This window comes from Conger conger, chromosome 4 (genome assembly GCF_963514075.1).
Source record: "Conger conger chromosome 4, fConCon1.1, whole genome shotgun sequence".
NCBI classification, from domain to species: Eukaryota; Metazoa; Chordata; class Actinopteri; order Anguilliformes; family Congridae; genus Conger; species Conger conger.
This window is the reverse complement of record NC_083763.1, coordinates 69,669,860-69,696,446: the sequence shown is the minus strand read 5'-3', so window position 1 is coordinate 69,696,446 and position 26,587 is coordinate 69,669,860. Positions and strand designations below refer to the sequence as shown.

At 41.7% G+C, this 26,587-nt stretch overlaps 1 protein-coding gene across 1 annotated transcript; it reads right to left on the bottom strand.

Moving 5' to 3' along the window:
* Window positions 1-246: 246 nt before the first annotated feature.
* dsg2.1 (desmoglein 2, tandem duplicate 1) lies at window positions 247-17,627 on the bottom strand. The gene is made up of 14 exons (XM_061240326.1): window positions 17,408-17,627; window positions 10,803-10,928; window positions 10,314-10,481; window positions 9,433-9,574; window positions 9,099-9,259; window positions 8,215-8,349; window positions 7,369-7,554; window positions 6,820-7,241; window positions 6,378-6,520; window positions 5,590-5,811; window positions 4,981-5,217; window positions 4,283-4,413; window positions 1,980-2,315; window positions 247-1,850 (listed from the first exon to the last, which is right to left on the bottom strand). Exons 1-14 carry the CDS (start codon window positions 17,459-17,461, stop codon window positions 762-764), a joined length of 3,552 nt encoding a protein of 1,183 aa, XP_061096310.1. The 5' UTR covers window positions 17,462-17,627; the 3' UTR covers window positions 247-761.
* Between the last annotated feature and the right edge of the window lie 8,960 nt (window positions 17,628-26,587).

Below are 26,587 nucleotides of genomic sequence, written 5' to 3'. Positions count from 1 at the left end.
TAAAGTTAATCAAGAACATTGTAAGAGCTTATCTTATCTTAGTGAGACAAATGAAGGGTTATTTCTCAGGAGTTGAATTTGAGAGTGAGAAAGTATGAGAAAATAATAAAAATCTCACATTGGTGTTGAATGGAGCTCATTTTCGTTGAGGAAAAGTAAATGGCATATGGAAGAGATCTTATTTTGACTGCCATTCCTCTGGGATGAGATGTAACGCAGATATGGTTAAGAGAACAATACCATTGAAGACTGAGTGCTTGTGTGTAAGGCAGACTCCTTTTGTGTGCTCTGTTTGCTCACAAGTTAGAGCTTCATGTGCCATCTACATTCCACTATAAGCAGCAGCAATCTACCTTACGAGAAGAAAACTTCCTAAAAATATGTTGAAATAAAATGTATGACGACGGTCAAATGAAGAACAAATACAGAAAGTATTGGCACTTTCACATATTGCTCTCTCAATCATAAATTTACTCTCTGTGCACATGGACTGTTGTGAAATATGTATTTTACTCAATTTCGACATTTACAATATATTGCAGTATATTACATATCTGTAAGGTCTTACAGAGCCCATGTTGAAGAATACTTTGAACCCTCAATCCCTGCGAAAGAACACCTAATGGCATCGCGCCGGTTCCAAGGCAATGGAGTCGACGGGATCCCTTCTAATGGCCGAGAAGTAGGAAACGCCCGTTGCTAACGCAACGGTGAAAGATCACCGCAAGAGAGCGGTGGAGGAATCTTTCAATTCGGTGGCTCTACGAAGGCACGCGCTCTCGGTGTGAACTAGAGACGACCCGTTTCTCTTGCACCACCACCTTCTGCGACCCCGGCGGCCCGCTGACCTGGATCGGGCCCGTGTTAAGGCTCATCAAAGACGCGGGGCCTCGTAACGTCCCCGTCTCCCTAAAGATCTCCTTCCCCTGTGTGATGACTCCATTCTGCACGCCCTGGCCTGTGGCCCCCTCCACTAGCAGGATGTTCTGGGAGCCAGAAATGGGGCCCCTCTGTAGGGTGCCTTGTTGGATCCATGTCTGTCCCCCGTGAACCACCTGCCCTGCCCCCATCTGACCATCCACCAGCACCAGCCCTTGGTTGATCCCGCCTACCCCCTGTTGCAACACCTGCCCTGCCCCCATCTGACCATCCACCAGCACCAGCCCTTGGTTGAGCCCGCCGACCCCCTGCTGCAACACCTGACCTGAACTCATCTGTCTCTCCACCAGCACCACATTCTCGCCCCTGTTCAAGGTGCCCTGCTGCATCCCGATCACCCCGCCGTGCACAGCGGCACCCCCGATCACCGGAGCGTCGCTCATCACGTACTGCACGTGAGGCTCCATCATGTACTGCACCGGCTGCAGGACCGGAGCCGCGGCGTAGTACATGGGCTGCTGCTGCACGACGTAGGTCTGGCTGGGCACCACCACGCTCTCCTGGATGTTCATCTTGGGCAGCGTCGCGTAGTTGTTCTCCACGAAGACGCTTCTCTCCATGCTGGCGGCCGGGGCCGCGGCGGCCATGTTGACCGCGCTGGACACGTTGAACGCGCTGGACGCGTTGACCGCGCTGGCGGAGTGCTCGCTGAACATGGCCGCGGAAGAGCTGGACTCGACGGGGGCGGGCTTCGGCGCGGCGACGGCCACCTCGGCCTCGGACACGAGCGTCCGGCCTCCGCAGATGGCGGCCAGGGTCTTGAACTTGGGGCCCAGGTCGTTGAGGAACTCCAGGTCGTTGTCCGCCTCCAGGAGGCTGCAGCAGCCCACCGACCCGGCGAGCGAGCCGTTTCCTTCACAGTCGTACAACAGCAGGCTGTCCTTCTGGTCGTTAGCCACACAGCCAGCTTTCTGCAAGACACAGGTCACGTACATGGTCCGTGTTGATCAGCGCAGAATAAGATATGTCACGCTAGTAATTTTCTACAATGGAGTCAATAAAACGTCATTGCTTGCCTTGACGTTACTGAATGCCCTTACCTGCGAGTAGTACTGCCCCAGATAGTCCTCAGAGAGGGCGATCCCGTCGTACATGCTCCCTTCTGTCATTTCGTAGTTGGCGCGGGCGCCAGCCAAGCGTTCCTCCTCCAGCATCTCCTCTCGGGACATGTAGTCCACCTCCATGCCCCCTTGGTGGTAGTAGCTACCTCCGCCGCCGCCCACCGTGGTCTGAGAGGCCAGAAAGGCCCCCCCGCCGGCGGCCGCGCCCATGCCCATGCCCATGCCCATGGCCCCGGCAGCCGCGTACTGCCCCGCCTCCGCCGCGGTGATGTACCCTCCGGCCATTTCCACAGGGGCGCTCAGCACCGGCACCTCCTGAGGAGAAGCAGAGAGGAGTCGCTCGGTCAGAGGAACCCGCAGTTTCCTCTCTCGCCTGACGGTGAGCGAACGAGGCGCAAAGCACACGGCAGCCTTAACGGCTTAATAAACGGAATGAGTTATTGATTAATTACTTTAGAGTATATTACATTACATATTACATACGGGACCTGTAAAAAGGCCAGGTTTACACAATGCTGGGTGCACTCCAGCCTCTAGGCAAAAGGAGGACTGCGGTCAGACAAAATAGCTTCCATCCTTATTGTATTAATTACAGTGAACAACCACAGAGATGCATTTGAAACATAACATGGCATAAATTGATTAGAATTAAATTATTTAAAAAATGGAAAATGCTGCTCGAACACCTATATCTGGAGAACCACATGCCTTCTACAAGCCGTATCATCTCATAGCCCCACAGTGGTGACACCGAGGTGATCAGGGCTGCGATCCTATGAGTCCCTCCCTCCACCCTCAGAGCGGTGGGCCAATTATGCTCCTCCCAAACTCGGCTTTGGCAGGACTGAGACACGAACCCCGGTCCTCGGTGTGCAACTGCATTGAACTGATACCTGCCTCTCTCTCTCTCTCTATCTTTGTGTGTCCCTTTCCTGAGATTCAGGTGTGGAGACAGTCTAGCCAATCAGTAGTATTAATCGTTCAAATAATTACGTGGGTGAAAAGAAAACCAGGACTGGATTTGGATTTCAGGTCCGGCTTTGACGATTGCTGCCACAGAGCATAGACTATGTTTCTGATCTGGAAAGTCATGCATATTATCCTTGATATAAAATAAACTGTGAACTATAAAAACAACAATTCCATGCCAACAATTTCAGCAGCTGTGAAATACCACATGCAATTATCTGCAATGGTATGAGGTATCTAGCAGTACATGGCAGGTCCACTAGAGGGAGCTGTGTCTTGGAGTGCCATTTGTTAACCACGGTGGTTTTCAACCCTGATCCTGGAGTACCACTGTTTGATCTGTTGAAACCCTTCTTACCATTCCTGAAGCATCAAAAGTTTTTAATTGTTTTAATACTTTTAAAGACTTTTAAAGTCGAATGATGGATGATTACGCTCACAAGAATGGCATATCTCAATTATATTAATGTTAAAAATAATTAATATTCCATATTAACTATATTCCATATTAACTTCAGACAGTCAGATCAATTTTCGATAACTAATAACTTTTTGTTACCTGCCATAGTAAATGGAAGAGGCTACATTTTCGATTGATTAACTGACAGACTTGCAGCAGAAATCAATGAAGTTTTAAAGCCATTGTCACTAAACCACAATGGAAAATGAAGAGTTGAAGGAGAAAGCATATGGTAATGAGCCAAACCAACAAGAGAACATGCTTTTCACCTTAGTTAAACTCAAGATTAGCTGGAACAAAAACCAGCATACACAAGCTACTCCAGGACCAGGGTTGAAAACAAGTGTTACCCTATTATTACCAGATATATATTTTTTGTAAGTAAGGCACACAATACAAACAATACAAATATGAAGAATGGGGTAACAGCTCCCTCTACAGGGAAAAAAAACCTACTGCGCACTGATAGATACAGATAGCACTGGAATGCATTGCAGCTAACCACCACAAACAATACAGACTCAAAGAAATGGAACGGGACACTGGTATTGCTCTTCCAAACCGTGTTATTTTTCTCCCTCTAAGAGAAAGGAATGCAGAATCACCACATTTCTCACTGTTTGCAGAATAGTTTTATATTGGAAATTGAACATTAAATATCGCAACCATTCTGAAAATGCTAAATTAAGCCACTCCAGACCAACATCCCACGGGACTTGTTCAAATTGCCTTTTGCTACGAAAAACTAAATAAAAGTAAAAACAAAATTGTTTTGTTTGACGTTGACAGCTTCCAGAGTCAGCTGTGACGTCAAAATGGAAGTACGACCAGCGAGAGGCTACAGGGTACTTACTTTGTCTTCTCCCTTCCCCTCTGTGTGGTAGGCGATCAGATGCTCCTTGGTGTCAAAGGCTATTTCGGAAAATCCGGCCCCGCCTGCACCCGCGCCCCCGCAGTTGCATAACATGAGCAGGAGGGGTATCACTGCGTTTGGGGGGGAAAGGAGACCACACTCAGCCTCTATCCGACCAATCGACACTGCTGGGTTTACCGTGCGGTTTGTGCGATACTCTGTGGACGTGGAACTGTTTTTCAGATTCTACTAGTCATATGAGCTCAATGCCAATGTTAAATGAGTATTTAACTAAGGTTAAATATCTCTCAATATCTCTTTCTCTCTCTGTCTCTCCCTCTACCTCTGCCTAATACAAATTGAATTTCTGGAATTAACTTAATTCATGTTACATCATTGAAATTAAAACTATAATTGTTTTTGGACCCACTCTGTCATTTGACATTTGACATAAAAAAAGAAAAGAAAAGCAGGTTTTGAAATGGATACTTTGTGATGGTCTTCCAGATTCTAAGATTTACAAGTCTCACATGAAAACCTGCCCAATTAGTTCCAGCCTTTTTTACATGAGCTGTCTTAATCCACCCAAATAGAGTTGTCTTAATTGGCCCTAATGGGGCTGATTGAGTTGGGGCGGAGCGGAGCCGTGTGTGTACGGGTGGTGATAATGCATCTGGGCCCAGCAGTGGCACACTCACACAGCAGCATCAGCGCTCCGAGGATCAGCAGGCCCACGCCCGCACCCCCGAAACTAGCCCCTGTCGACCCTGCGCGATCGCTGCAGTCCGGCGTGGAGGGGTCCTTGCAGGTGCACACCTGCACCTCCATGACCTGCTTGTCCGGGCAGGAGTGGCCCTGCTGGTCCGCCACCTCCAAGGCCACCTTATAGGCTCCGGGCCACAGGTTGTCGTGCGTCCTCAGGATCACTGACGTGGCTTGAATAGGAATTTAAGAAATAAATACAAAATGAGTACTATTTTACATTTTAAACTAATTTCTGAGGGCACCGAAATAATTGGATAGAAGTGGCATAACTTTGAAATTGAAGCAATCAATCAATCAATCAATCGCTCTTTAGTTCCGCTTTGCTCAATTTACAGCGGAGACCGTCCAGAGTACATTCCAGAAAAAACGGTAAAAGTCCCCTTCCCCTCGGCCCCTCAAAATACGATCAAGCCGAGACATAAGAAGTGGAACCCGGCGGCTAATCCCAAGCTGACGTTAAACGTTCTTGCAATGTTGCTGCAGTCATCGTGGCAATGCTATACAACGTTGGGCAAACATTGCGCGGACATTTGTGCGCTCACCGTTCAGGCTCTCCACCACCCAGCCCCCCGTGGTGTCCTCTGGGATGATGGTGAACTGGAAGGGGGCGCCATGGGGGTCGTCGTCCTCGTCCTGGGCCGTGGCGTACACCACCTTGTCGTCGGTGCACAGGTCCTGGGAGGTGGTGGTGAGCGTGGGGCAGTGGTCGTTGAAGTCCTCCACCTGCAACGCTATGGTCCCAGTCGCCGTTTTTCCGGGCATGTCTGCGACGCACAAGAACAATCGCTTGAAACGTTTAACGTCAAGACACAAAACTTTTGACACTTTTTTTTTTTTTTTTTACTCTCAGTCATCTTAAAAATAAAAAATAAAAAAATAATAAAAGAAAAAATAAAAACACCATTTATGTTTTGTACAATACAATTTTGGCATGCTCTTTCTGCAAGCTACTTTTAAATGAATGAAAGTGAAAGTGAAAGGATATTTACATTTGTCTACTTTTCACACAGAAATTTAAAAATCTCTGGAAAATCAACCATGGTGATAAAATTACGATAACAACTATTTTTGCTTTAAATCTTTCTACATTAATTGGAGGCAACATCTACATATTCATATGATTTATAAGCTACTTACAGTACATGCAACAAAAATAATAATGCTTAATATGAGATCATGTTTAATGTTTGCGAACAACACTTTCTGCTAAAACTCAACAACTTTAGTTAATAATCTGCTGTATGGATAAAATATTTTCAAAAAGAACAAAAAAGCTTCACAATGTGTAAGGGTGTCTACGAGGCAAGAAAAACTAAAATGGAGAACTTACCCTGTGATATGCAAAGTACTTTTGCGAAGTAGGTTCCATTAACAAGGTACTTGGACTCCCGATCAGGCAGTTTGTTGAGTCGGACTTCAGCCGTCTCTTCATCGATCACCAGCCAGTTGTCTGGATCGAAGCCCTTTACATACCTGAGGTCAAGAACCACTGTCACTGATAGACGCATTCATGTAGCTGATAATATGTCATGCTATAATTGGTGGAATACATGGCAACAAAAGCGATCATTTCGTAGATAATTCAAAGACCTAGCAAATGATAACAAGCCAAATCTGCATTACAAGTTTAAGGGAAAATGACAAAAGAACTTAAACATACATGTTCAACAACCTCATTGGGATCCTACTGCACAATTATACAGCACAATTGTGAATGTTTCTGCCATAATGGAACAACCAACCATGGTCTGGTCGTGACTGTGGGTGCTAACCTGACGTTTTTTGCGTCCAGCCCAGTGTCCCCGTCGATGGCCGGGTATTTGACGATCACGTCTTTGAGGTTAACTGATTTGCTGTCTTCAGAAATGGGAACAGCCTTGACCTCGGGACGGAACCTGGGACCTTCTGGCTCATTTTGGACCTTGATCTTGATGGGGTAGGTTTTGGCCCCGGAGCTGCTCCAGGAAGAGCTTCCTCCTCCTCCTCCTCCTCCTCCTCCTCCTCCTCCCCCTCCACCTCCTCCTCCTCCTCCTCCTCCCCCTCCTCCTCCCCCGTCCCCTCCTCCTCCTCCTCCTCCTGCTACAGCAATATCTACTCCTGTAGCACCACCTCCAGTGACCGAAGGGTGGAACGGGGCCTTGTTAGCGACTGCCACCTGGAGATCAAGCTCATGGATGTCCTCATAATCCATTGGCTATGAGGGAGGAAACAAAAATCTTAGATTAATGTCTATTTTGGCTATATATACACACATATATATATATATATATATATTGATGTATCTTGTTGCTGGCTTGTCATCATACACAGAATGTCCGTACCTTGACAAGCTTTAAAATGCCCTCATTTGTCTTCGGGTCGGTCTCGATTTCAAAGTAACCGGCTTCATTTCCTGATTGAATTTCAAAATCTGCCAGCCAGTTGTCCGTGTTTTCAATATCATCATCAAGGGCCTTGAATCTCAGGACTTCCACACCCTGGGTGTTTTCCATGACGCTGCCTTCATACTGAACCAAAGACAGTGGCTGGTTAGGGTCTTCATACAGGCATTTTAATTCTGCTTTTTTCCTAATTTGGAACGGCCAAGCTGTATTCACTAGCCACGCTCATTGCTGCAAAAAGGCGCTGCCAACTTGGAAAGTGCGCAAACAAGCTTGCGCTCTCCTCCACTTGGCACAGGTCGGAGGAAGACACTTAATGAGCATCTTCAGACAAGCAGACTGCAGGCATTTCAGTGACCAGCAGGGGTCACCAGCGAGCGCTCGGACGCTGGCTGCGACTCAAACCGAAGGCAGTTGCATTGTTGCCTCGCTGCCTGATTGGTCGCCATCCTTCAAAGGCGTCCGCGGAGGCTAACTAACGCGAGAAGCGCTTTGAAGGCAGGACGACGTCAAAGTAAGGTGATTACGTGATTGCAAGGAATCTACAAGGCATTTTTTGCGGTTTGAGACGCAAGCACCGTCCATCCCTAATCTGGAATTTGCCCCTTCATGTGTGATGCTAAAGCCAGTTCGGTGCGGCCCTGTGGGGGTTAACGGGGCCAGTTAACGGGGTCAGCAGTGACACATATCAGACTGTGGCACTCAACCCACCCACTAGTACCCTGACTTCACAGGATGAACCAACATGGGAATAACAGCAAAACCACAGATAAGTCTTTCAATTACATGGTCTAGCTCCAGTGTAGGGGGGTTGTCATTGACATCCTTGACGTAGATGGTAACAGTTCCTGTGCCAGTATTTCCACCCGTGCGACCATTCAGATCTTTTCCCCTTAAAGTTAAAACATAAGTATCTTGCACCTGAAAAATACAAATATAAAAAAAAAATCATTTTGAATATAAAATAGACTCCTATTTTGATTTAAATGCATTTGTTTGTGCAGTAAATAAATACTGAGAGATACAAGAAATAATAAATAAATGTAAAATACTACTACTACTACTACTACTGATAATAATAATAATAATTATAATTATTTATTATTATTATTATTTACAATGAATTAATATCATTATTTCATGAAATAATTTATTTTAAAGAAATATGCAGGATTTAATATGTAACATGGTATATATATATATATATACACATATACACAATGACTTTCACAATAAAAAAGCAATTTGATATGTATTGCATCATTCAGTAGTAGAATCACTTTCACAATCACAGAGGAGGAATTATTTTAATGCTCATTGGTTTCTCTTAAATGAAGTTAATGAACCAATAGCCTATAAACCTTACTCGATGTAGCCACTACAAACCCCACTGATCTTGGTGGCCATTACAAGCTACCACAAAAACTATCTGCTCACTGAGTCATCTCCTGGTGTCATAAGTCATTTTTCACACATTTTTCTAATTTCAGGGTAAGCAGCAAGTGCTTCAGCTAGATGCATTTGATAAATTCATTTTAACAATTAATTTAATTGAATGGATAAATATTTATTCAAAATGATTTCATACATGGAACTTATTTTTGCTGATACATTAGCGGAACCACTGGTTGCCTCTCCTTAAATGGATACTCAAATATATTGCAACTCACTTCTCGATCCAGTTTGCCAGCGACGATAATATTGCCATCTTGAGTGATGTCGAACATATTTTCTCCCCCTGGTTCCTGATTTATAATACTGTATGCTATTTGTGAATTAGGATTTCCAGGTTCATCATCGTCTCTGGCAGCTACTTTCATGACAACTGCGCCTAAAATTTAAGAGAAGAAATACACCAATATATAACTATAATATATAAATTAAGATATTCATTTTATAAGGCACCATTGCCGTAAGCATTTATATTCCTTACCAATGTTTCATATAATGTTTGAATTACGAAAATAGCAATCCACAAGTTAATAAAAATAAAAGAAAACTTGCCACCAGGACTTAATTCATCCACCTCCCCATTAGGTATTGCTTCAAATACAGGGCTGCAATCATTGTGATCTACGACTTTAACACGCAATTCAATGTCCTTTTCTGCGTAGTCCCCGTTAGCATATCGTGCAACTCCAGATAGCTGCAATGAAACGAAATGAAGAGAGGTTGTGCAACAAAACAGTTAAAAATGGGACAATTTTTATTAATAATTAAGTTTCTGTTCCACTGAAAAAATAAAATTTTCAGTCAAATGTACCCTTTTCTGTTTACTGCTGCAAATGATTCCTCAACTATTCAACTTTCAGGATAATACCACCTTTTGAATGATTACGCCATGTGCATGGTGAAATTTGTATAATTATTTTGAGACAGCTGACTCAGGTTTTGAAAAAATTGAAGTTTGCAGTCAATTTTCTCAAAACCTGATTTTGGACGATATTACGCCATTTTTCTCAGTGCGTTGTCATCCTATCATCATGAAACTTTGCAAACCTTTACTCTATATCCACGAGAGCCAATTTTCTTGTTATAAGCCTACAGCTTGCAGGTACAGCATCATAAAAAATACCAAATATCTAGAAAAATGACTCAAATACAAAACAATCTTCAAACATGTCTTATTTAGAATCTAACAGAATTATAACGTATCTTACTTGGTTCAGATTCTAGACTGCTACAAAAATGTTTGAATTTGTAATTTCCGCCATTAATAAAATATGCAAATGAGCTAATTTACATATTTTAATTTACATATTTTGTTTCAAGTCCATACCTCATGGCAAAGATGTGTTTTCGGTAGAACATAACCTTAATATTTAATGGTACTTCCTAATAAACATAAAGCTTATTAATGTGGTCAGTTGCAAATATATACTCACGTTGTACATGGCGATTTTCTCTCTGTCCAGAATGCCCGTTATTTTAACAAAGCCATTGTTTGGATTAACAACAAATAAATTAATTGGGTCTTCTGAGGCACCTATTCCTTTGAGAGAGTATTTCAGGGTCCCCTTCCATTTCCCCTCGTCTTCAAGATCAGATCGAATCTGGGGGAAAGAAATGCAGTTTTAACAAACACTGAGTCTTCGGATACAGACGTATTTCCACATCTGATTAAAGTGCAGATCTTCAGCTTTTATTTAAGAGTATATTTGTATTTGGCTTCACCATACAGCACATTGTACACATAGTGCCCCCCATTGCAGTGTGCCATAATATTTGGAACACTGCACATGTGTTTCCGATTAGTCAGATGTGTCCAATAACTTCCTAAATGCAGGTGTATGAGAGCTTTCAATATCTCATTTTGATTCTAGGCTTCTGAATTCCTTTCCTTTGGTTATGGTTATGTAAAAACACAATCTTACCTTGGCAATGTATTCCCTGTGTGTGTAATCTGTATTTTCCTCCAGCTTCTGCGGAGGGATAACCCACTCCCTCTTCCATCTCCTGAGGTCGGATGATTTTGTTCCTTCGGCCCCTAGTTTGAAAACCTTTGGAAAGGGGGGAAATGTAGAAAGATGTAATAAGCGTATCTGTATTGCATTTTTTGGCCAGTTTTCCAGGGAACTGGGACCTGTCCACACACTGTTTGGTTTGTGTATAATCAGTGTCTTCAGGGTGGACCCACATGAACAATGTTTTTTTCATGTAACATTTTTGATGGAGGGTGGGAATTGTGAGTGCTAGAGCAGCAGCAGCAGCAGTAGACTCATTTTTTAGACTTAGTAAGTCTAATAAATACCTAATAGAGTGCTCACTGAGTGAATGTACTAATATAATATGTATATATTCTACATTCCTACCCTAACTCATATTGTTAGTTACCCTTAGATAAAATTGTATACTCTCCAGCTAGAACATGATGCGTGAGTCCTACATAAAGTAATCATCCTGTAAGCCAAACCCTGCTCTCCTAACTCAATCCGGAAAGCCTATTTATGTTAAAAATAGCTGTGTTTTATGTCCTCCAAAATCCTTGTGAAAAAATATGCATGGCAGTATGCGAAATGGCATCACTGGTGAAATGGTGGGAGCGAGAGGTGCTGCCTGAGATTAAATCTCTGAGATTGTATTTCTAAGACCAACAGCAGTATATGCCAAACATTAGGCCTACGTAGGTACACTTCTGCGAATGTAAATCACTTTTCATCTTTTGCATTTCATTAGCACGTAGGAGATTGCACATTGAGCAACACACATTCAAAAGGCGTGCACATACTTGACCCTGTACACAGTGCTGGCAGTGTGTGATATGCCAGATCAGGGCTGGCGGTGTATAATTAAACTAAACAGACGTGCAGTCATGGGCTTAGGGCTTCCCGGAGAAACGCATGTTATGACAGATATAAAGGGAAAGATCCCTTGAAATCACCACCAAAAAAAAAAAATGACTGAAAACAGTGCCATTCAGCCCAGTGATATTCCATAAATAGCAGCCACACCCAAGCTGACAAAGACAGTGGGCAGGAGAGAAGGCCGTTTTCCCACGCCAAGGCAAGACATAACCTTTTAACCAGCTTCATCGAAGACACCAAAACCAAAATGGAAATGAAAAAAAGGTGATGAACATCAGTAGTAAAATGGTAAAATGGACTTATTTATATCACACTTCCATCCAAAGCGCTTTCCAATGAATGCTTCTCATTTACCCATTCTCACACACACACACACACACACACACACACACACACACACACACACACACACACACACACACCAACGAGCGATAGGCTTCCATGCAAGGCAACAACCAGCTCGCTCTTGCTCAGGATACTTTGACACACCCAGGGTGGGGATTTAACCCGCAACCTTCCGACTGCCAAGTAAAAGACTCCTTACCCAGACTCCGTCACAGGGACAAGCCCGAACTAGCGTTCCTTATTTTCAGCCTAGTCCCTGTGCCCTGTGTGAAGTTTTCGATGTAAGGAGTCTTACATCCCACAAACGATTCGTCGACCTGTGTCACGTCTACACTGCTGATTGACATCGAGTCATGATGCGATCATATTCTACCTAGAATAGAAAAGCGTTTGGAACTCATTTCATTGTCAACTGTTAATTGTTTCATTTCTGCCCCACTAATGGATGTAATATTCCCTCCACGGTCATCACAGCTTGGTCAGAGGAACCATTTTCTCATTTCGTTTTGTAGATTTAGACCAGGGGTCGGCAACCCTGGTCCTGGAGAGCCGCAGGGTGTGCTGGCTTTCGTTGTTACTTGGCATTAATTGATCAGTGAAAGCCGTTGATTACACGGTTAACTCACCTCACCTGGTTTCTTGGGTCTGAATCGGTTGCTTATTTTAAAGTGGAGACGAAAGCCAGCACACCCTGCGGCTCTCCAGGACCAGGGTTGCCGACCCCTGATTTAGACTAACCCCTGGATTCCATGCGTGACCATATCACAGTGTTCTTTTTTGTTTTTGCAACCTCTGTTTTTTGTTGCTGATTGGTGTTGTGTTTAATTATTTTGAAAAACAATCATTTCAATTGCCATTTTTTGTATTTTCACAAAATGGGCAGTTTAGATCAGGGGTGTGCAATCGTCAATCGTATTCAATATGGGGGCAGGGTTTTTTTTTTGCTGGCACTACAACACCTGATTCAACTAATGACCGAATCATGATCTTCAATAAATACCTTGTTAAGAAGAATCAGGTGTTTGTACGGATAGGATTGGACCTCCTGGTTTTGATCGTGTTTTAAAGTTTTGTCCGTTCCTGATATTCATTTTACAACCCTAACTGCTTTAAACATACTGCATTCAAACCAAAATGAGCAGAATCTGAAAACCTACATAAGCAGTGGACAGCACTGGATGTGAACATGTAAAGCAGCATTTCAGGACAGATGTACAATGTTTTCACTGGCACCTCTGGCAGAATAATTAAAACAAAGAAAACTGAAGAATTCTCATAAAGTATTAACTACCATTATCTAGCTTGATTCAGGCTTTGGCAAGCATGTTGCTTGTATGAATTGCTCTGGCTGTTCCCAAAACAAGCCCATGTTTGTGAGTCAGTTGTTTTTTTCGGGTATGCTTCAGATGTCTAACTGAAAAAAGAATCCATCTTTCCTTTTCTCCTGTAGTGAATACTTCTGAGCCGGGACTTTTGGGCCAGAGTCTCAACACAATTTTTTTTTTCTTCATTTCTTACTGAAGAACATTTCCTCTTGTTTATAAAGGATAAAGGTGCTATATAGATGCGGACCATTTACCCGGGTTAATATTAATCTGATGACAAATAAACCAGAAAACACACACACACACACACACACACACACACAGACAACTGCAATGCTATCGCCCAGTATGGGTGGGGGAACAACTGCAGTGGAAACTTCAGTTGGGTCGTGCAAACCAAATGATGCAAAATGATGTGTTCGCAGGGAAAACATAACTCTGTCTACAGGTCACACTCAGCACTGGCATGGTTGGAATTCAACCCCAAAATGGAGGGCCCATTCACTAGAACTGCCTCAACCGGACAATCCACTTCCCCTCTTTTTTCTACAATCTGCATCCTTGGGGCAAAATCTCACAGCAAATCCTACATCTCTGTCAACCGTTTCTGCACAGTCTACACTTGCCACCTAGAGTAATGCAGGTATTTACAGTAATGCAAAGAATATGTGAATTCAATTAACATTATATAATTTTGTGTTAAAGCCAGCTTCATTTTGCTCAGATGGCCAGTGTAAAAGCATTGAAAATATCAAAGCCAGCCACAGTGCAGTCAGGTGCAATTCTTATGACAGTATGAACAATAACACATCTGTGCAAAATAAGACTTTTAAAGATCGTACCAACCGTAGGTGTTGCTGAACTATTTGTTTCTTAAAACAAATTTCATAAACTTGTTTCTTAAACTTTTAAAACTCATATACATGAGCCATATATCTGAGCCACCTTGACAAATCATAATGACAAATCATAATGACCTTAGTATGAAGTGTATAAATGCTCTTCCCAACTGTTAAACAAACAGGGTTAAGGGCCTAATAGGGTTAAGGGCCTTGCTCAAGGTCCCAACGGCTGTGCAGATCTTATTGTGGCTACACTGGGAATCGGGGGGGTACCAGTCATGTACCTTTAACCACTATGAGAAGGAAACGATATAGTGAAAAATACTTTGTTATTTCAATGTGATCTATTTTTCAGCTTGGTGAAGTGTGTTATTGGAGTCAGTTCAAATGGGTTTTAATGGCTAAAAAGCTTGAAAGTGATAGGTGGGGCAGACACAGGCCTTACAACCCTCTCCGCCCAAGCCTTTGTGTTTTACAGACAAGTTCCATTCCTTTACAGACACGTTGGCAAAAGAGGAAAAACAAGATGAGAATAATGCTTCTACTCAAACGGCAAAATGGCTGACGAACTTCCGGCGCTTGTGAAGCAAGGCACCAGCAGAAACAAAGAATGGAAAACGTTGAGTGAACTTGCACGTTCACATACCAATTTCAACTGAAATCACGTTAGCATATGATATGAGAAAATTCAAAGATGATTCCTGTTAGATTTGCATCCGCTTACACCTGCACCACTTTAAAAACCAGTCAATGATGCCTGGTGCCCCAGGATGTGTACGAATATTGACAATTCAATGACCCTATTATTTTCTGTCATTGACAGGGACAATAAACAATACTTTAACATCAAAGTAAAAGCGTCCAGGGTCAGCCAAATTCCCTACTACTCTCTCAGACAACGTTTCTTTGGCATGTCTCCTTAGAGGAACCCTTTTTAGTTCTTTATGGAAACGCTCTAACACAGGTGTGAAGCGTGAAAGCTCCCAGACAAAGAAAGTGGAATTAGAGAGTTCCTTCTGGAAACATTCTTTTCACAGAGTGTGTTTGGTAGTTCCAGTGTGTACCAGTGTGTTCACTGGTAGTTCCCGGGAAGGTCAGACAAACAATTTTACAGATATGTTTAAGCAGGTCAAAGCGGTTAAGCCCCAGTGACCCGGACATCCGTGGTAATCAGTTTGATGAAGCGAAACCAAAAAGAAACCAGTGTCACTAGTACAATGGCCAGGGAACACAACCTGTCAGACTAATGTAGATGTTTCTTATTGTATATGCCTCAAAATGTATTCAGTGTGAATCCTGATAAGATATGAGTATGAGACAATATGATATGATACAGGTGTGCACTAAAAAGCTGAAATGGAATTAGAACTGCATGCAATGACAAAGTAAACACAAGCAGTCAAGATCCTTAAAGCTCTCAAACAAGAAGCAACTAAAACTTGTGTGTCATGATGTTTAACAACCAATGCTGAACAGACCACCACTTTAATGCACATGTACAATATGAAACCCAACAGATTTACTTAAGCTATAGTCTGTCACACCTGGTGTTAACTTCAGTGCTTCAAATTTGTAAGCATGGCTTTAAGAAAAACTGCATTTCACTAAAACTCATTGTTTACTGTAGATGGGGAAAAATGCCCCCACCAAATAAATAAGTAAATCTATAAATAAATAATAAAACAAATATGACATTGAGCTCCTGTTTCTCGCCATCTCACAAAGAAAGTTTTGTTCCCCAAGGCATCATTCTGCTCTTTCCTCCTTTTAATATTGCGGTCATTTGAATATTGCCGTAGGCTGGATGGTACAGCAATACGCAGAGAGGCAGAACTACTGTTCTGTGCAGGGTCGTCAGATTTTAAATTTCTTTCTTTAGTTGGCACTGAAAAATATTGGTATTTTCGCATATTTCTGGCATGCTCGTGACTCGAGGCAAATTGTTCACTTGTCTTTTTCGAATGTTTTTTCAAAGTTGTGACTTTAGTATTCTAGAACTCCATGGCTTTCAGTTACCAGTAGTGATTGTTATATCAGCATTACGATCTCCAGTTAAAAACTTAACGTCTTAAAATTCCTGGAGGAAAAAGAACCATTTTAGCTGGCGAAAGGCCCTTCAACCAAACATGCCAATCCTGTTCTCTTTGATTCCAGCTTTTGCTGTCCATTAGAATTGTTATTCGTTCATTCTAAGATATATATGATTAGATAAAAAGCAGGCATTTTACTCTTTCACTGTACAGGTTTGTTTGTCATTTTAAATATATATATTTATCCAGTTTGCATCCAGCCTTTCAGGAGATCTGACACCATCGTTTGAAAGGTGGGGGGATTGCTTGCCTCAACACGAGAAATGACCTCACCCAGGTGACTCATTCGACCAACCAGTGACAGCTATCCAAAAACAGAACAATTCCTTAAATTATTTGCACTGAAGTCCATCGTTAAGCATCAAACAAATATTACATTGGCATATGTAACTGCACAATGCCCACAAATAAAACGAAGGTATGTCATCGAAGTAATGCAGATTTTACACACAACATCTTTGAAATTGGAATCGCAAAATAACATATCTAAACCTTTGCATCTTTTAAATGAACAAAGATCTACATTTATATCGTTACAGTCATTTATGAATGCCCCACCAAGGCATGTTGGCAACGGATGTCTCCGTTGTTTGCTTCATTAAATTGATATTGAACTTAGTGAAAACTGGCGCAGTTCATCTAAGTTCACACTCCGTTTACTGCAAGAGCCCAGTATGGACTAGATTTTCCTGCTCTTTTGGCATCAACAACTGATGGGCCTATCTGCGTTTCACTTTTTATTTATAAACATTTAATTTCCATAATGTTTACGACGAGACATTTCTTGTGGTCATAAAAAAGAGTAGCCTAACTACTGAAGGCACGTCTAATGTTTCCCCAGATGACAATTTCCGCTTTATGGCTTCCATTCTCCCTGGGAGTCTCGACAATTGAATTAGGTACGATTGAGCACCGTGAGAGCAAACGGCAATACAGTAGTTTACTGCCGACACCACAATAGACCACTCAAAACACATTTTGGTCGAACATGGTCTTCATGGAAAACAAAAAATAATTCAAACGAATACAACAGCAAAGTAAAAAAACGATAATAATAATAACCCTTTACTTACCGCTAAAAAGAGAAGCAAAAGTAACCCGATGCTTGGCAGGGCAATCCGAGCCATTTGCTTTCACAGCAACTTTGATATCTGCTTCAAAATCCGACCCGGTCTATGCGGCGACTCCTTGGTGTCTTATCCAGTTATTAAAACAATGACAGTATCCTTGAATGTTACAGGCGAACTTTTTGTATTGTGTAAGCTGTAGCCAAAGGAGGTTCTTATGATGGTGTTCACCGCGTCAACACCCATACCTACAGGTAGGAGGGTCTACAGTCAGTATTGGCGTGACAGAGGAAGTGTGGAATGACACCTCTTTGAAAGGTAGCCTAATTCTGAAACAGCATTTTAAACGTTTTAAATGAGTACATTTCACTGTTCGAAACGCAACGGCGTATTAGGGCATATGACTGTTTTTCGACTGGGAATAAAAATGAGCTAAATACACGAAAACTACGTATAAGCTATACCCTTTTTCGAATACAGAACTCCGGCTCCTTCCATTACTATCTAGCCTACCACTGAAACTTGAACACACCCCATTACCATGGTGACAGGTGGCGCGGAGTTCTAGACTGGTGACAAACAAACAAACACACGAACAAAATATGTTCATGTCAGCGTGAAAATGTCCTCTGATCAGTCAGGTTTCGGGTAATTATTTTTATATAAAATTGAAAACAGTCTCACATTAATAACAAGTATGTCGGCGACAGTGCATATATCAAAATCTATTATTTGTATAATAATATATATATTTATTGAATTACTAATAGGCATAATATGAATAGGAATAATAATAATAATAATAATAATAATAATAATATATATGTGTATATATATATATATATATATATATATATATATATATATATATATATATATATATATATATATACTAATTATAACACAAGTTAAATAATTATAAAATAAATCATATGTAAAATATATGGAACATGAAATGAGAGACAAAGGAATGTGGAATAGAAAAAAAAGAGATATAATGGAAGTTACAAGTATCAAATCAAATGCAAATCATTTACCATAAGTAATTATATGATATTAATATTAAGCCTTTGTCATAAGCCGACATAATGTTTATAAAAAAATGACAAACTTTATTAATGAAAAAATAATAATAGTGTTACTGTGAGACAAAATTAATGTCTCACTGGTAGCGTGGTCAAGTGCCATAGCCAAGCCTACAAAAACATGGAAATGCAACTGTGCATTAACAGCGCATGTTAAATGCTTCATGCATTTCTGTCATGGCATGAGAGCGTTTCAATAATCTGCATCCAATGTCTGTGGGGCTGCCTTTCAGGATGGCAGTGCCAGTGTCCACAGAGAAGGAGTGGTCACTGGTAGGGAGAGGAGACATAGACACATGACACAGACATGTCCCAGGTCTGATCGTATGTGCCACTGACACTGTGTAACTCAGACACAGGGACATTACATTACATTACATTATGTAATGGCATTTTGGCGGATGCTCTTATCCTGCTTAATCTAAATCAACTGTACAGAGCGTCTGCCAAAATGCCATGCAATGTAATGTAATGTCTCTGTGTACGTCTCCAGTCCTCCCCTGGAGCAATGCAGGGTTAAGGGCCTTGCTCAAGGGCCCAACGGCTGTGCAGATCTTATTGCAGCTACATCAGGAATCGAACCACTGACCTTGCGGGTCCCAGACATGTACCTTAAGCACTACGTTACAGACCGCCCCCGTTCTACTGTTGTGTGTGACATCAGAGCTGGCCAATAGAGCAACCGTGAATGTGGAATGGACTCTCTGTAGACCAAACAGCACTGGCTGACCAAACTGATAGAAGTCCAATACATACAGTTGCCTGCTCTCTTTTCAACAGAGTGCTTTACAGCTCTCTTTGTTCCTGACGGGGGGCAGACTCCAAGGCCCTGCACCAAGCCTGGACTGCCCTTGTGAGGAGACCATGATTGGAGACATTTTCAAATGGGCTAGGACTCGACTCTTTACTCATGATGAACAATTCTGAGGTCATGACATTGGTTTCAGTAAAAACTCCAAACCAATAGCCCTTTGCTGCAGTCTTTTGAGATTTTTATGGTAAAAGTCTGTAAAATAGCAAAGAAAAACAGTAGTACATAACCATAATATACATAATATACTAAATTCTTAACATATTGTTACTGTTGTTTTTACGCTGTATACATACTGTAAAATACTGGCAAATAAAATTGCCAGAAGTTGTCTGTATAAATTTCACACCTTTGCTATTTTACAAACACATGTAAGGTAAAGTCACCATATGGAGGAAGGACTGATCTGTGAGTTCCAGCTTAACGACACCATCACAACAACGGTGGACATATATATATAGCGCCTTTGTCCAAAGTACTGTAAAACTGATGCTTCTCATTCAACCAGTCATACACACCAACGACAATTGGCTGCCATCCAAGGCACCGACCAGCTCGTCAGGAGCATTTGGGGGTTAGGTGTCCTGCTCAGGGACACTTCGACACACCCCGGGTGGGATCGAACTGTCAACCCTCCAACTGCCAGACGACTGCTCTTACCGCCTGAGCCAATATCACCATTTCTTTATGACAGTGGCTTTCCAGACCCGGCAAAGGACATCACCACAAACCTGCTTGAGTCTTCATTATCAACCAGGCAGATTGAGCAAAATAACTTCTGAAAACAAAGCAATATGTTTATTTAGTGTTTACTGTATGTAATCCCACCAAAATAGTATCCACATTAATAGGTTAACTGCTTTTTCAGAGATGTCAAACACTGAACCAAACACCAAACATAATAGGAGGGTTAAACTTGGGAGAGACTAAAAACAATGTAGTTCTATAAGCATATTTTTTTCACATGACTGTTTCAGACATGTGTCATGAGTCAGGAAGAAACCAGGAAGAAAGGTGCCCTGTGAAACAATCCGACCAAAACTACAACATCAAAGCAATTCATATTAATGAATAATTAATTAATAATTACTCAAATAAAAATGGGTTTCACTTCAAAATAAGGATACATGAATTGGCATTAACTACTGTAGTTGAATTGTTAACATAAATTAATTGATGTAAAAATAAATAAATTAAGCATGAAATAAAAATTTCAGTAGTTCATATATTTGTTCACTAACTAAATTATTACTAACCGGAATATTTATACATTTGTATACCATAGGATAGACAATTAGTTAACTATATAGATAGATCACAGATCACATGTCTTCAGGAGGGATTTAAAGACTGTCACTGATTCAATTGCTCAGTTGTTGGTGAACTACATTAGTTCATGCCAGTTCATGTAACCTCATTGTAAATGTTACCAACCTTTCTAATTTAAAGATATTTTACAAGCCTATATGCACTGTATTAGGTTTTATTAAGACTTATTATATTTTTTTCTACTGCTGTAGCCTATCCACTTAGAGTTATGATGTGTTGTGTGTTCAGAGATGCTCTTCTGCATACCACTGTTGTAATGTGTGGTTATTTGCGTTTCTGTCACCTTCCTGTCAGCGTTGACCAGTCTGGCCCTTCTCCTCTGATGTCTCTCATTAACAAGATGTTTCTGTCTGCAGAACTGCTGCTCACTGGATTTTATTTGTTTTTTGCACCATTCTTTGCAAACTCTAGAGACTTGAGTGCGTGAAAATCCCAGGGGATCAGCAGTTTCTGGAGATACTCAAACCACCCTGACTGCCAACAACAATCACTTAGTCACTTAGATCACATTTCTTCTGATGGTTGATGTGAACATTAACTGAAGCTCTTGACCTGTATTACATGATTGTATGCATTGCACTGCTGCCACACAATTGGCTGATTAGATAATCGCATGAATAAGTAGGTGTAATAAAGTAAAACATTTTCCTCATAAAATGAGTGTAGATCACAGTCAGGAGGGATTTAAAGTCACTGATTCAGCTGCTCAGTTGTTCATTCCCGTTCAAGTAACCTCACTGTAAATGTTACCAACCTTTCTAATTTAAAGATATTTTACAAGCCGATATATCTTGACACAAGCACTGCTACCAAGGATTTAAAATGTCGGACCAGTTCAGAAGGCCTCCAGGTCCCAGGCGCCACAGCTGGGAGTTTCCGGGTGTTTCCGAGCTCCTCGTTCCCAGCCCAGTCTCCGGCTTTGGGCGAGGGCTGGGGCGTGATGCAGGAAGTCAGGGCCAGGTGTGTGTGTGATCCTTTCTCTCAGGTTGCCGCCGGCAACGGCCTTTCTGGAGGAATGAGCTCAGGGGTGGAGTGGAGTTGAGTCAGCGGCTGCCACGCCCGTTTGGGGCCGTGGTGTCTGTCTGTGCAGAGGCAGAGGCACATATTTTGGCGGGGGCTAGACACACCCTGTCCTTGCCTGCATAAACAGATCTGTCACTCTCTGGTGTAGCGATAACCGGTCCTCCCAGACACTCTTGTCCCAACAAGGTGGAGAGACAAACACTGGTATGCTGGTACGGACACGTTTCTGACGCTGCACTGGTTCATACTGCAGCGGCCTAATTAGTCACTTCGGAGTGTGAAAAGGAGAAAACAGTTGCGACACAAAAACTTGAAAACTGTGATCAAAAAGGCAGTGATTATTTGGACATATTACTGTGTTGACAATTAATGGGATTCTCTACCTATTAAGGGAGAGGTAGAAGGAGTGGTGGACAGGAAAAGGGGAGGTAGAGGTAGAGAATGAGAGAGGGAGGCGGGTAAGAGAGAGCACTGTGAGTGAAACCTGCTGTCGTTCAGGCAGGGTGTGTCTGGTGATGTCAGAACCTGAAGGAAAAAAGAAAATAAAGTTGCTAGGGGTGTGCCTTGCTCTATCTGATAAATCATTTTTAGAGAGAGAGAGAGAGGAGAGGGAGCGAGAGAAAGGGAGAGAGAGAGGAGAGAGAAAGAGAGAGAGATATATGCTGATTGTGGGACAAAGTGACATGTATTTTGTACCTATTCCTGCAATGACTGCACTTTCCGTGAGTGTGTGTGTGTGTGTACAGTGTGTGTCTGTGTGTGTGTGTGTGTGTGTATGTGGCAGTGTCTTCTAGCCAGTGTTTGGGGTCCATGCAGAACACCAAACATTACAGGCATATAACAAATATTTGTCCAAATGATCCAATTGGGGTAGTTTCCTCAACCTCCATACAAATAAATGCAAAAAATAAATATACATATATAGAGAAACTTAGAAACTTATATAGAGAAAATTTGGGGAACATTTGAAATAAAGTCTTGTAGAAACACTACAATTAAAACATAAAGAAACATAGACCTAGGGCAACACAGAAATCTACGGATAGTGTATTTCTTACACTAACGTAAGACATTTTGTTGAGTTCATTTTGCTCCAGGAAATCTGCTGAGTGGTTTTTTGGTCTGCAGTAGAAGTTTCGGTACGGACAACAAATAAAAGACGACAAGTGCCAAGTTCTTGGACTAGGAGCCAAGCCGCAAGGCGTGTGAGAAATGGGCGCAGCTCTTTCATGTTGCTCAGAATTGGGTTCGCCCCGAAAAGGCCGTGGGGTGTGGCTGTGGTTACAGGTGAATGAGCATTCCAAATCGCGGTGGGAATCGGCCAAGCTCGGCCACACACAGGCTGGCAGAAAAAGAAAGAAAAAGTTGTACGTTACGTAAAAAAAAAAAAATAATAATGACGTAAAATTATTTTTTATTTTTTTACATTTACCAAAGAAGGTTTGATTTGGTTGTCCAATGTCACCCCAGAACACTTTGTGCATGGACGGGAAGGTCTCGGAGCGAAATGGCATTCCCAGGGAAAATGAGAGGCTCTTCCTTCTCACGGTTGTGCTTGAGGTGACGGGCAGACATCCAGGCTGGCATGTCTGCCAGACACGCGCATAATGAATATGTGTCGCCACCTATGTGTCAGTGGCGGTGGTGGAGAGAAAGAGTTGCATCGAGGCACGTACCTTGACTGTGGCCGTTTTTTTTTAAACTGTCACTTTGTGTATTTCTCGCATTTGTGGTTTCAACTTACTTACACGGTATGTGCTCACCCGGTACTATGTGCTTTTGTGGGTTGCTGTGGCCTACAGTATCTGCTAAGTTAAGCTGTAAATTATTCAGTGAAAGAGAGAGCCAGGGACAAAAGAACAAAGAGACAACGAAAGAAAAACAGACAGATCATGCGCTTCAGAATAACATGGCCCTTTAAGTTAGCATTGTTGAAATGTTTATTTTTTTTATTTTTAAAGCTGTAATTTTTTTTGTTTTGCTTTCAGTGGCGCATATCTGACAGAAGCTATTGTCTTATATGTAATATTTGTTTGAGCGTGTATGTGTGGGTGTGTCTCACGATTGAATTTGTTCAGTTTCGTAAGGTGAGGTGACTGAGGGTGTGTGTGCATGAAGAGGGGGGGGGGGTATGGGGTATGGAAGTGTACTTTTGTAACAGTGTTAATTTTTCTGCTGGGTAGGGGTGGTGTAAATATCACCTTGCCAACAATGTATTCACAATGTACACACACATTCTCTTGTCAAACAAATACGCCTTACGAATACACTTTCTTTTATTTGAATCCAGAATTTTACAGAAAATTTCTCTTTACACAAATATTTTTGCCGCTTATATTTATGTTATTCCTCTTGTGGAGAATAATGGAACTGGATAGAATGCAATAACATGTCCTTGATTGTTTTTGGCTCTCCCACAGCTTTTCAGCCCTCCATGTCCTCAAGGGCATGACTAGCAGCAGTGTCATAAGTAATGCATCACTGTCACACTCAATGTATCTTTGTAAAAAGTCTAAATAACTTTATGAACTTAATGAACAACAGTTCAAAACACATAGTCAGCAACTGCTCCATAAAAAAGCAGTCTACATAAACACAATGATTTTCTGCTACTGAAAAGCTATGATATAACACAAATTGACTACATGCATAATACACTAATAACAATAAAAACAGACACTTATCCCCTTCAACAATAATAAACACAGCTCATGCATACGTGAAGATAACGCTCAACTCAACAAATGAACCTACACACAAAATGAAGGATCTGGTTGGGACAATGTGACATCAACAGTCACACCCAGCCTGGAAGAGGGCAGGTTTCATTGTTGTCTCTCTCTCTCTCTCTCTCTCTCTCTCTCTCTCTCTCCCCCTCTCCCTCTCTCTCCCTCCCTCTCTCTCTCTATCTCTCTCTCTCTCTCTCTCTCTCAAGTGAAGTGCAGTAAAGCAACTACTGTAATACGGTAATTAATTGCTATGGCAACCACTTAACTGAAACATGGCAAACAGGCAGAGCCAGTTTTCCCTGGAACATAAGCCACACCGGTGTGATTTTATTTGTTATTTATTTACCAAAACACAACAGTCATCTATCAATGATGTCTGTAATCATTTTTGGACATTTACTATATGAATTTCATTGGCCCAGACTGTTTTTTTGAACATTTGAGATATTTCCAGATGTATCTGACAACTTGTTAGATTGAAACTGGCAGGTACAGTGGCATTGGGGTGTGCAGTAAAAAAGAATAATTACTGGTTACTGTGAGGCCAATGCTTTACACACACACATGCGCACACACACAGACATTTACGTGTAGTAACATACACACCAGCGTACAGTCTTTCATATACGTACAAAATGAACGAGATTAGTCGGACATAATATATGGGTGTCTTGCACAATGTGCTGTTGAATGTAAGCACATGAAAGATTGATTGAATGATGACAAGAGTCATTCTCACAATGTCATTTAGTCTCCATATAATTTAATAATGACAAACAGCCTGGGGAGATATGACTGAACTGTAGTTTTAGATTTATTTATTCAGGAAGTTGCTTGCTTGCTTACTTACCTTAATTACTTACTCATTTCTTTGGAAATTATTGCCAGTTAGATTTTATTTTTGCTTAATAAGAAAAAGAAAGAGGATCATAACATATACTCTATTTATTAGACATATTTTTAGACTTATTAAGTCTTCTGCTGCGTTGTGCTGCGTTGATGCGATGTGTGTTCAGAGATGCTCTTCTGCATACCACTGTTGTAATGTGTGGTTATTTGTGTCACTGTCACCTTCCTGTCAGCTTTAGCCAGTCGAGCCCTTCTCCTCTGACCTCTCTCATTAACGAGGCATTTTTGCCCACAGAATTGCTGCTCACTGCAAGTTTTTTATTTTCCGTACCATTCTCTGCAAACTCTAGAGACTTGTATGTGTGAAAATCCAAGGAGAGCAGCAGTTTCTGAGATACTCAAACCACCGTGTCTGGCACCAACAATCATTCCACGGTCAAAGTCACTTAGATCACATTTCCTCCTCATGTTGACATTTGGTCTGAAAAATAGCTGAACATCTTGACCATGTCGGCTTGCTTTTACATGCTGCCACATGATTGGCTGTTTACATATTTGCATTAACAAGCTGATGTACAGGTCTACCTAATAAAGTGGTCACTGAGTGTACGTGCATAACATACACACTAGCGTACAGTCCTTCACATATATACATAATCCTGGGAAATGAATTGGCTTAGTAGGACATAAAAAATATAGGTGTGTTGCACAATGTGTTTTTGAATGTAAGCACATGAAAGGTTGATTGACAAGCCCTGTTACTGATGACAAGAGTCATACTCAATTCTCACGATGTCATTTAGTCACAATGTCATTTATTAATGACAAACAGCCTGGGGAGATATGACTGCACTGTATTTTTTTATTTATTTAATTATGTGCCGTGCTTGCTTACTTACCTACCTACCTACCTAACCTAACTACTTGTGTTTTGGAAATTATTGGCAGTTAGATTTTTCTCTGACTTAGTAAGAAAAAGATAAAGGATCATAGCAATGAATCATAATTCAGTGTTATGAACAGTTGGGAGTAGGCTGGGGCAAATTTCTGTGAAATTCAGTTCATGCATCCGATAGATCTAGCACATTTCAAAGACCAACAGAGAACTTTCCGGAAAAAATGCAACAAAGTTCCCGAGGCTTCCCGCGCACATGCCCGGGCATACACGCTGTGTGTGTCAGCTTCATACCAATGCGTTAGGCAAGGAGTGAATATGCCCTATGCCCTACTTTACAATGCTTTCAACAAGCAGGTGAGATATTTAACATTTCATAGTGATTAGGTGATAGTGAACTGATGATACTCCTCTCCCAAATATAGCCATTTCAAGTTAATTGGCTGTAGGGTGTGGACCCTGGGA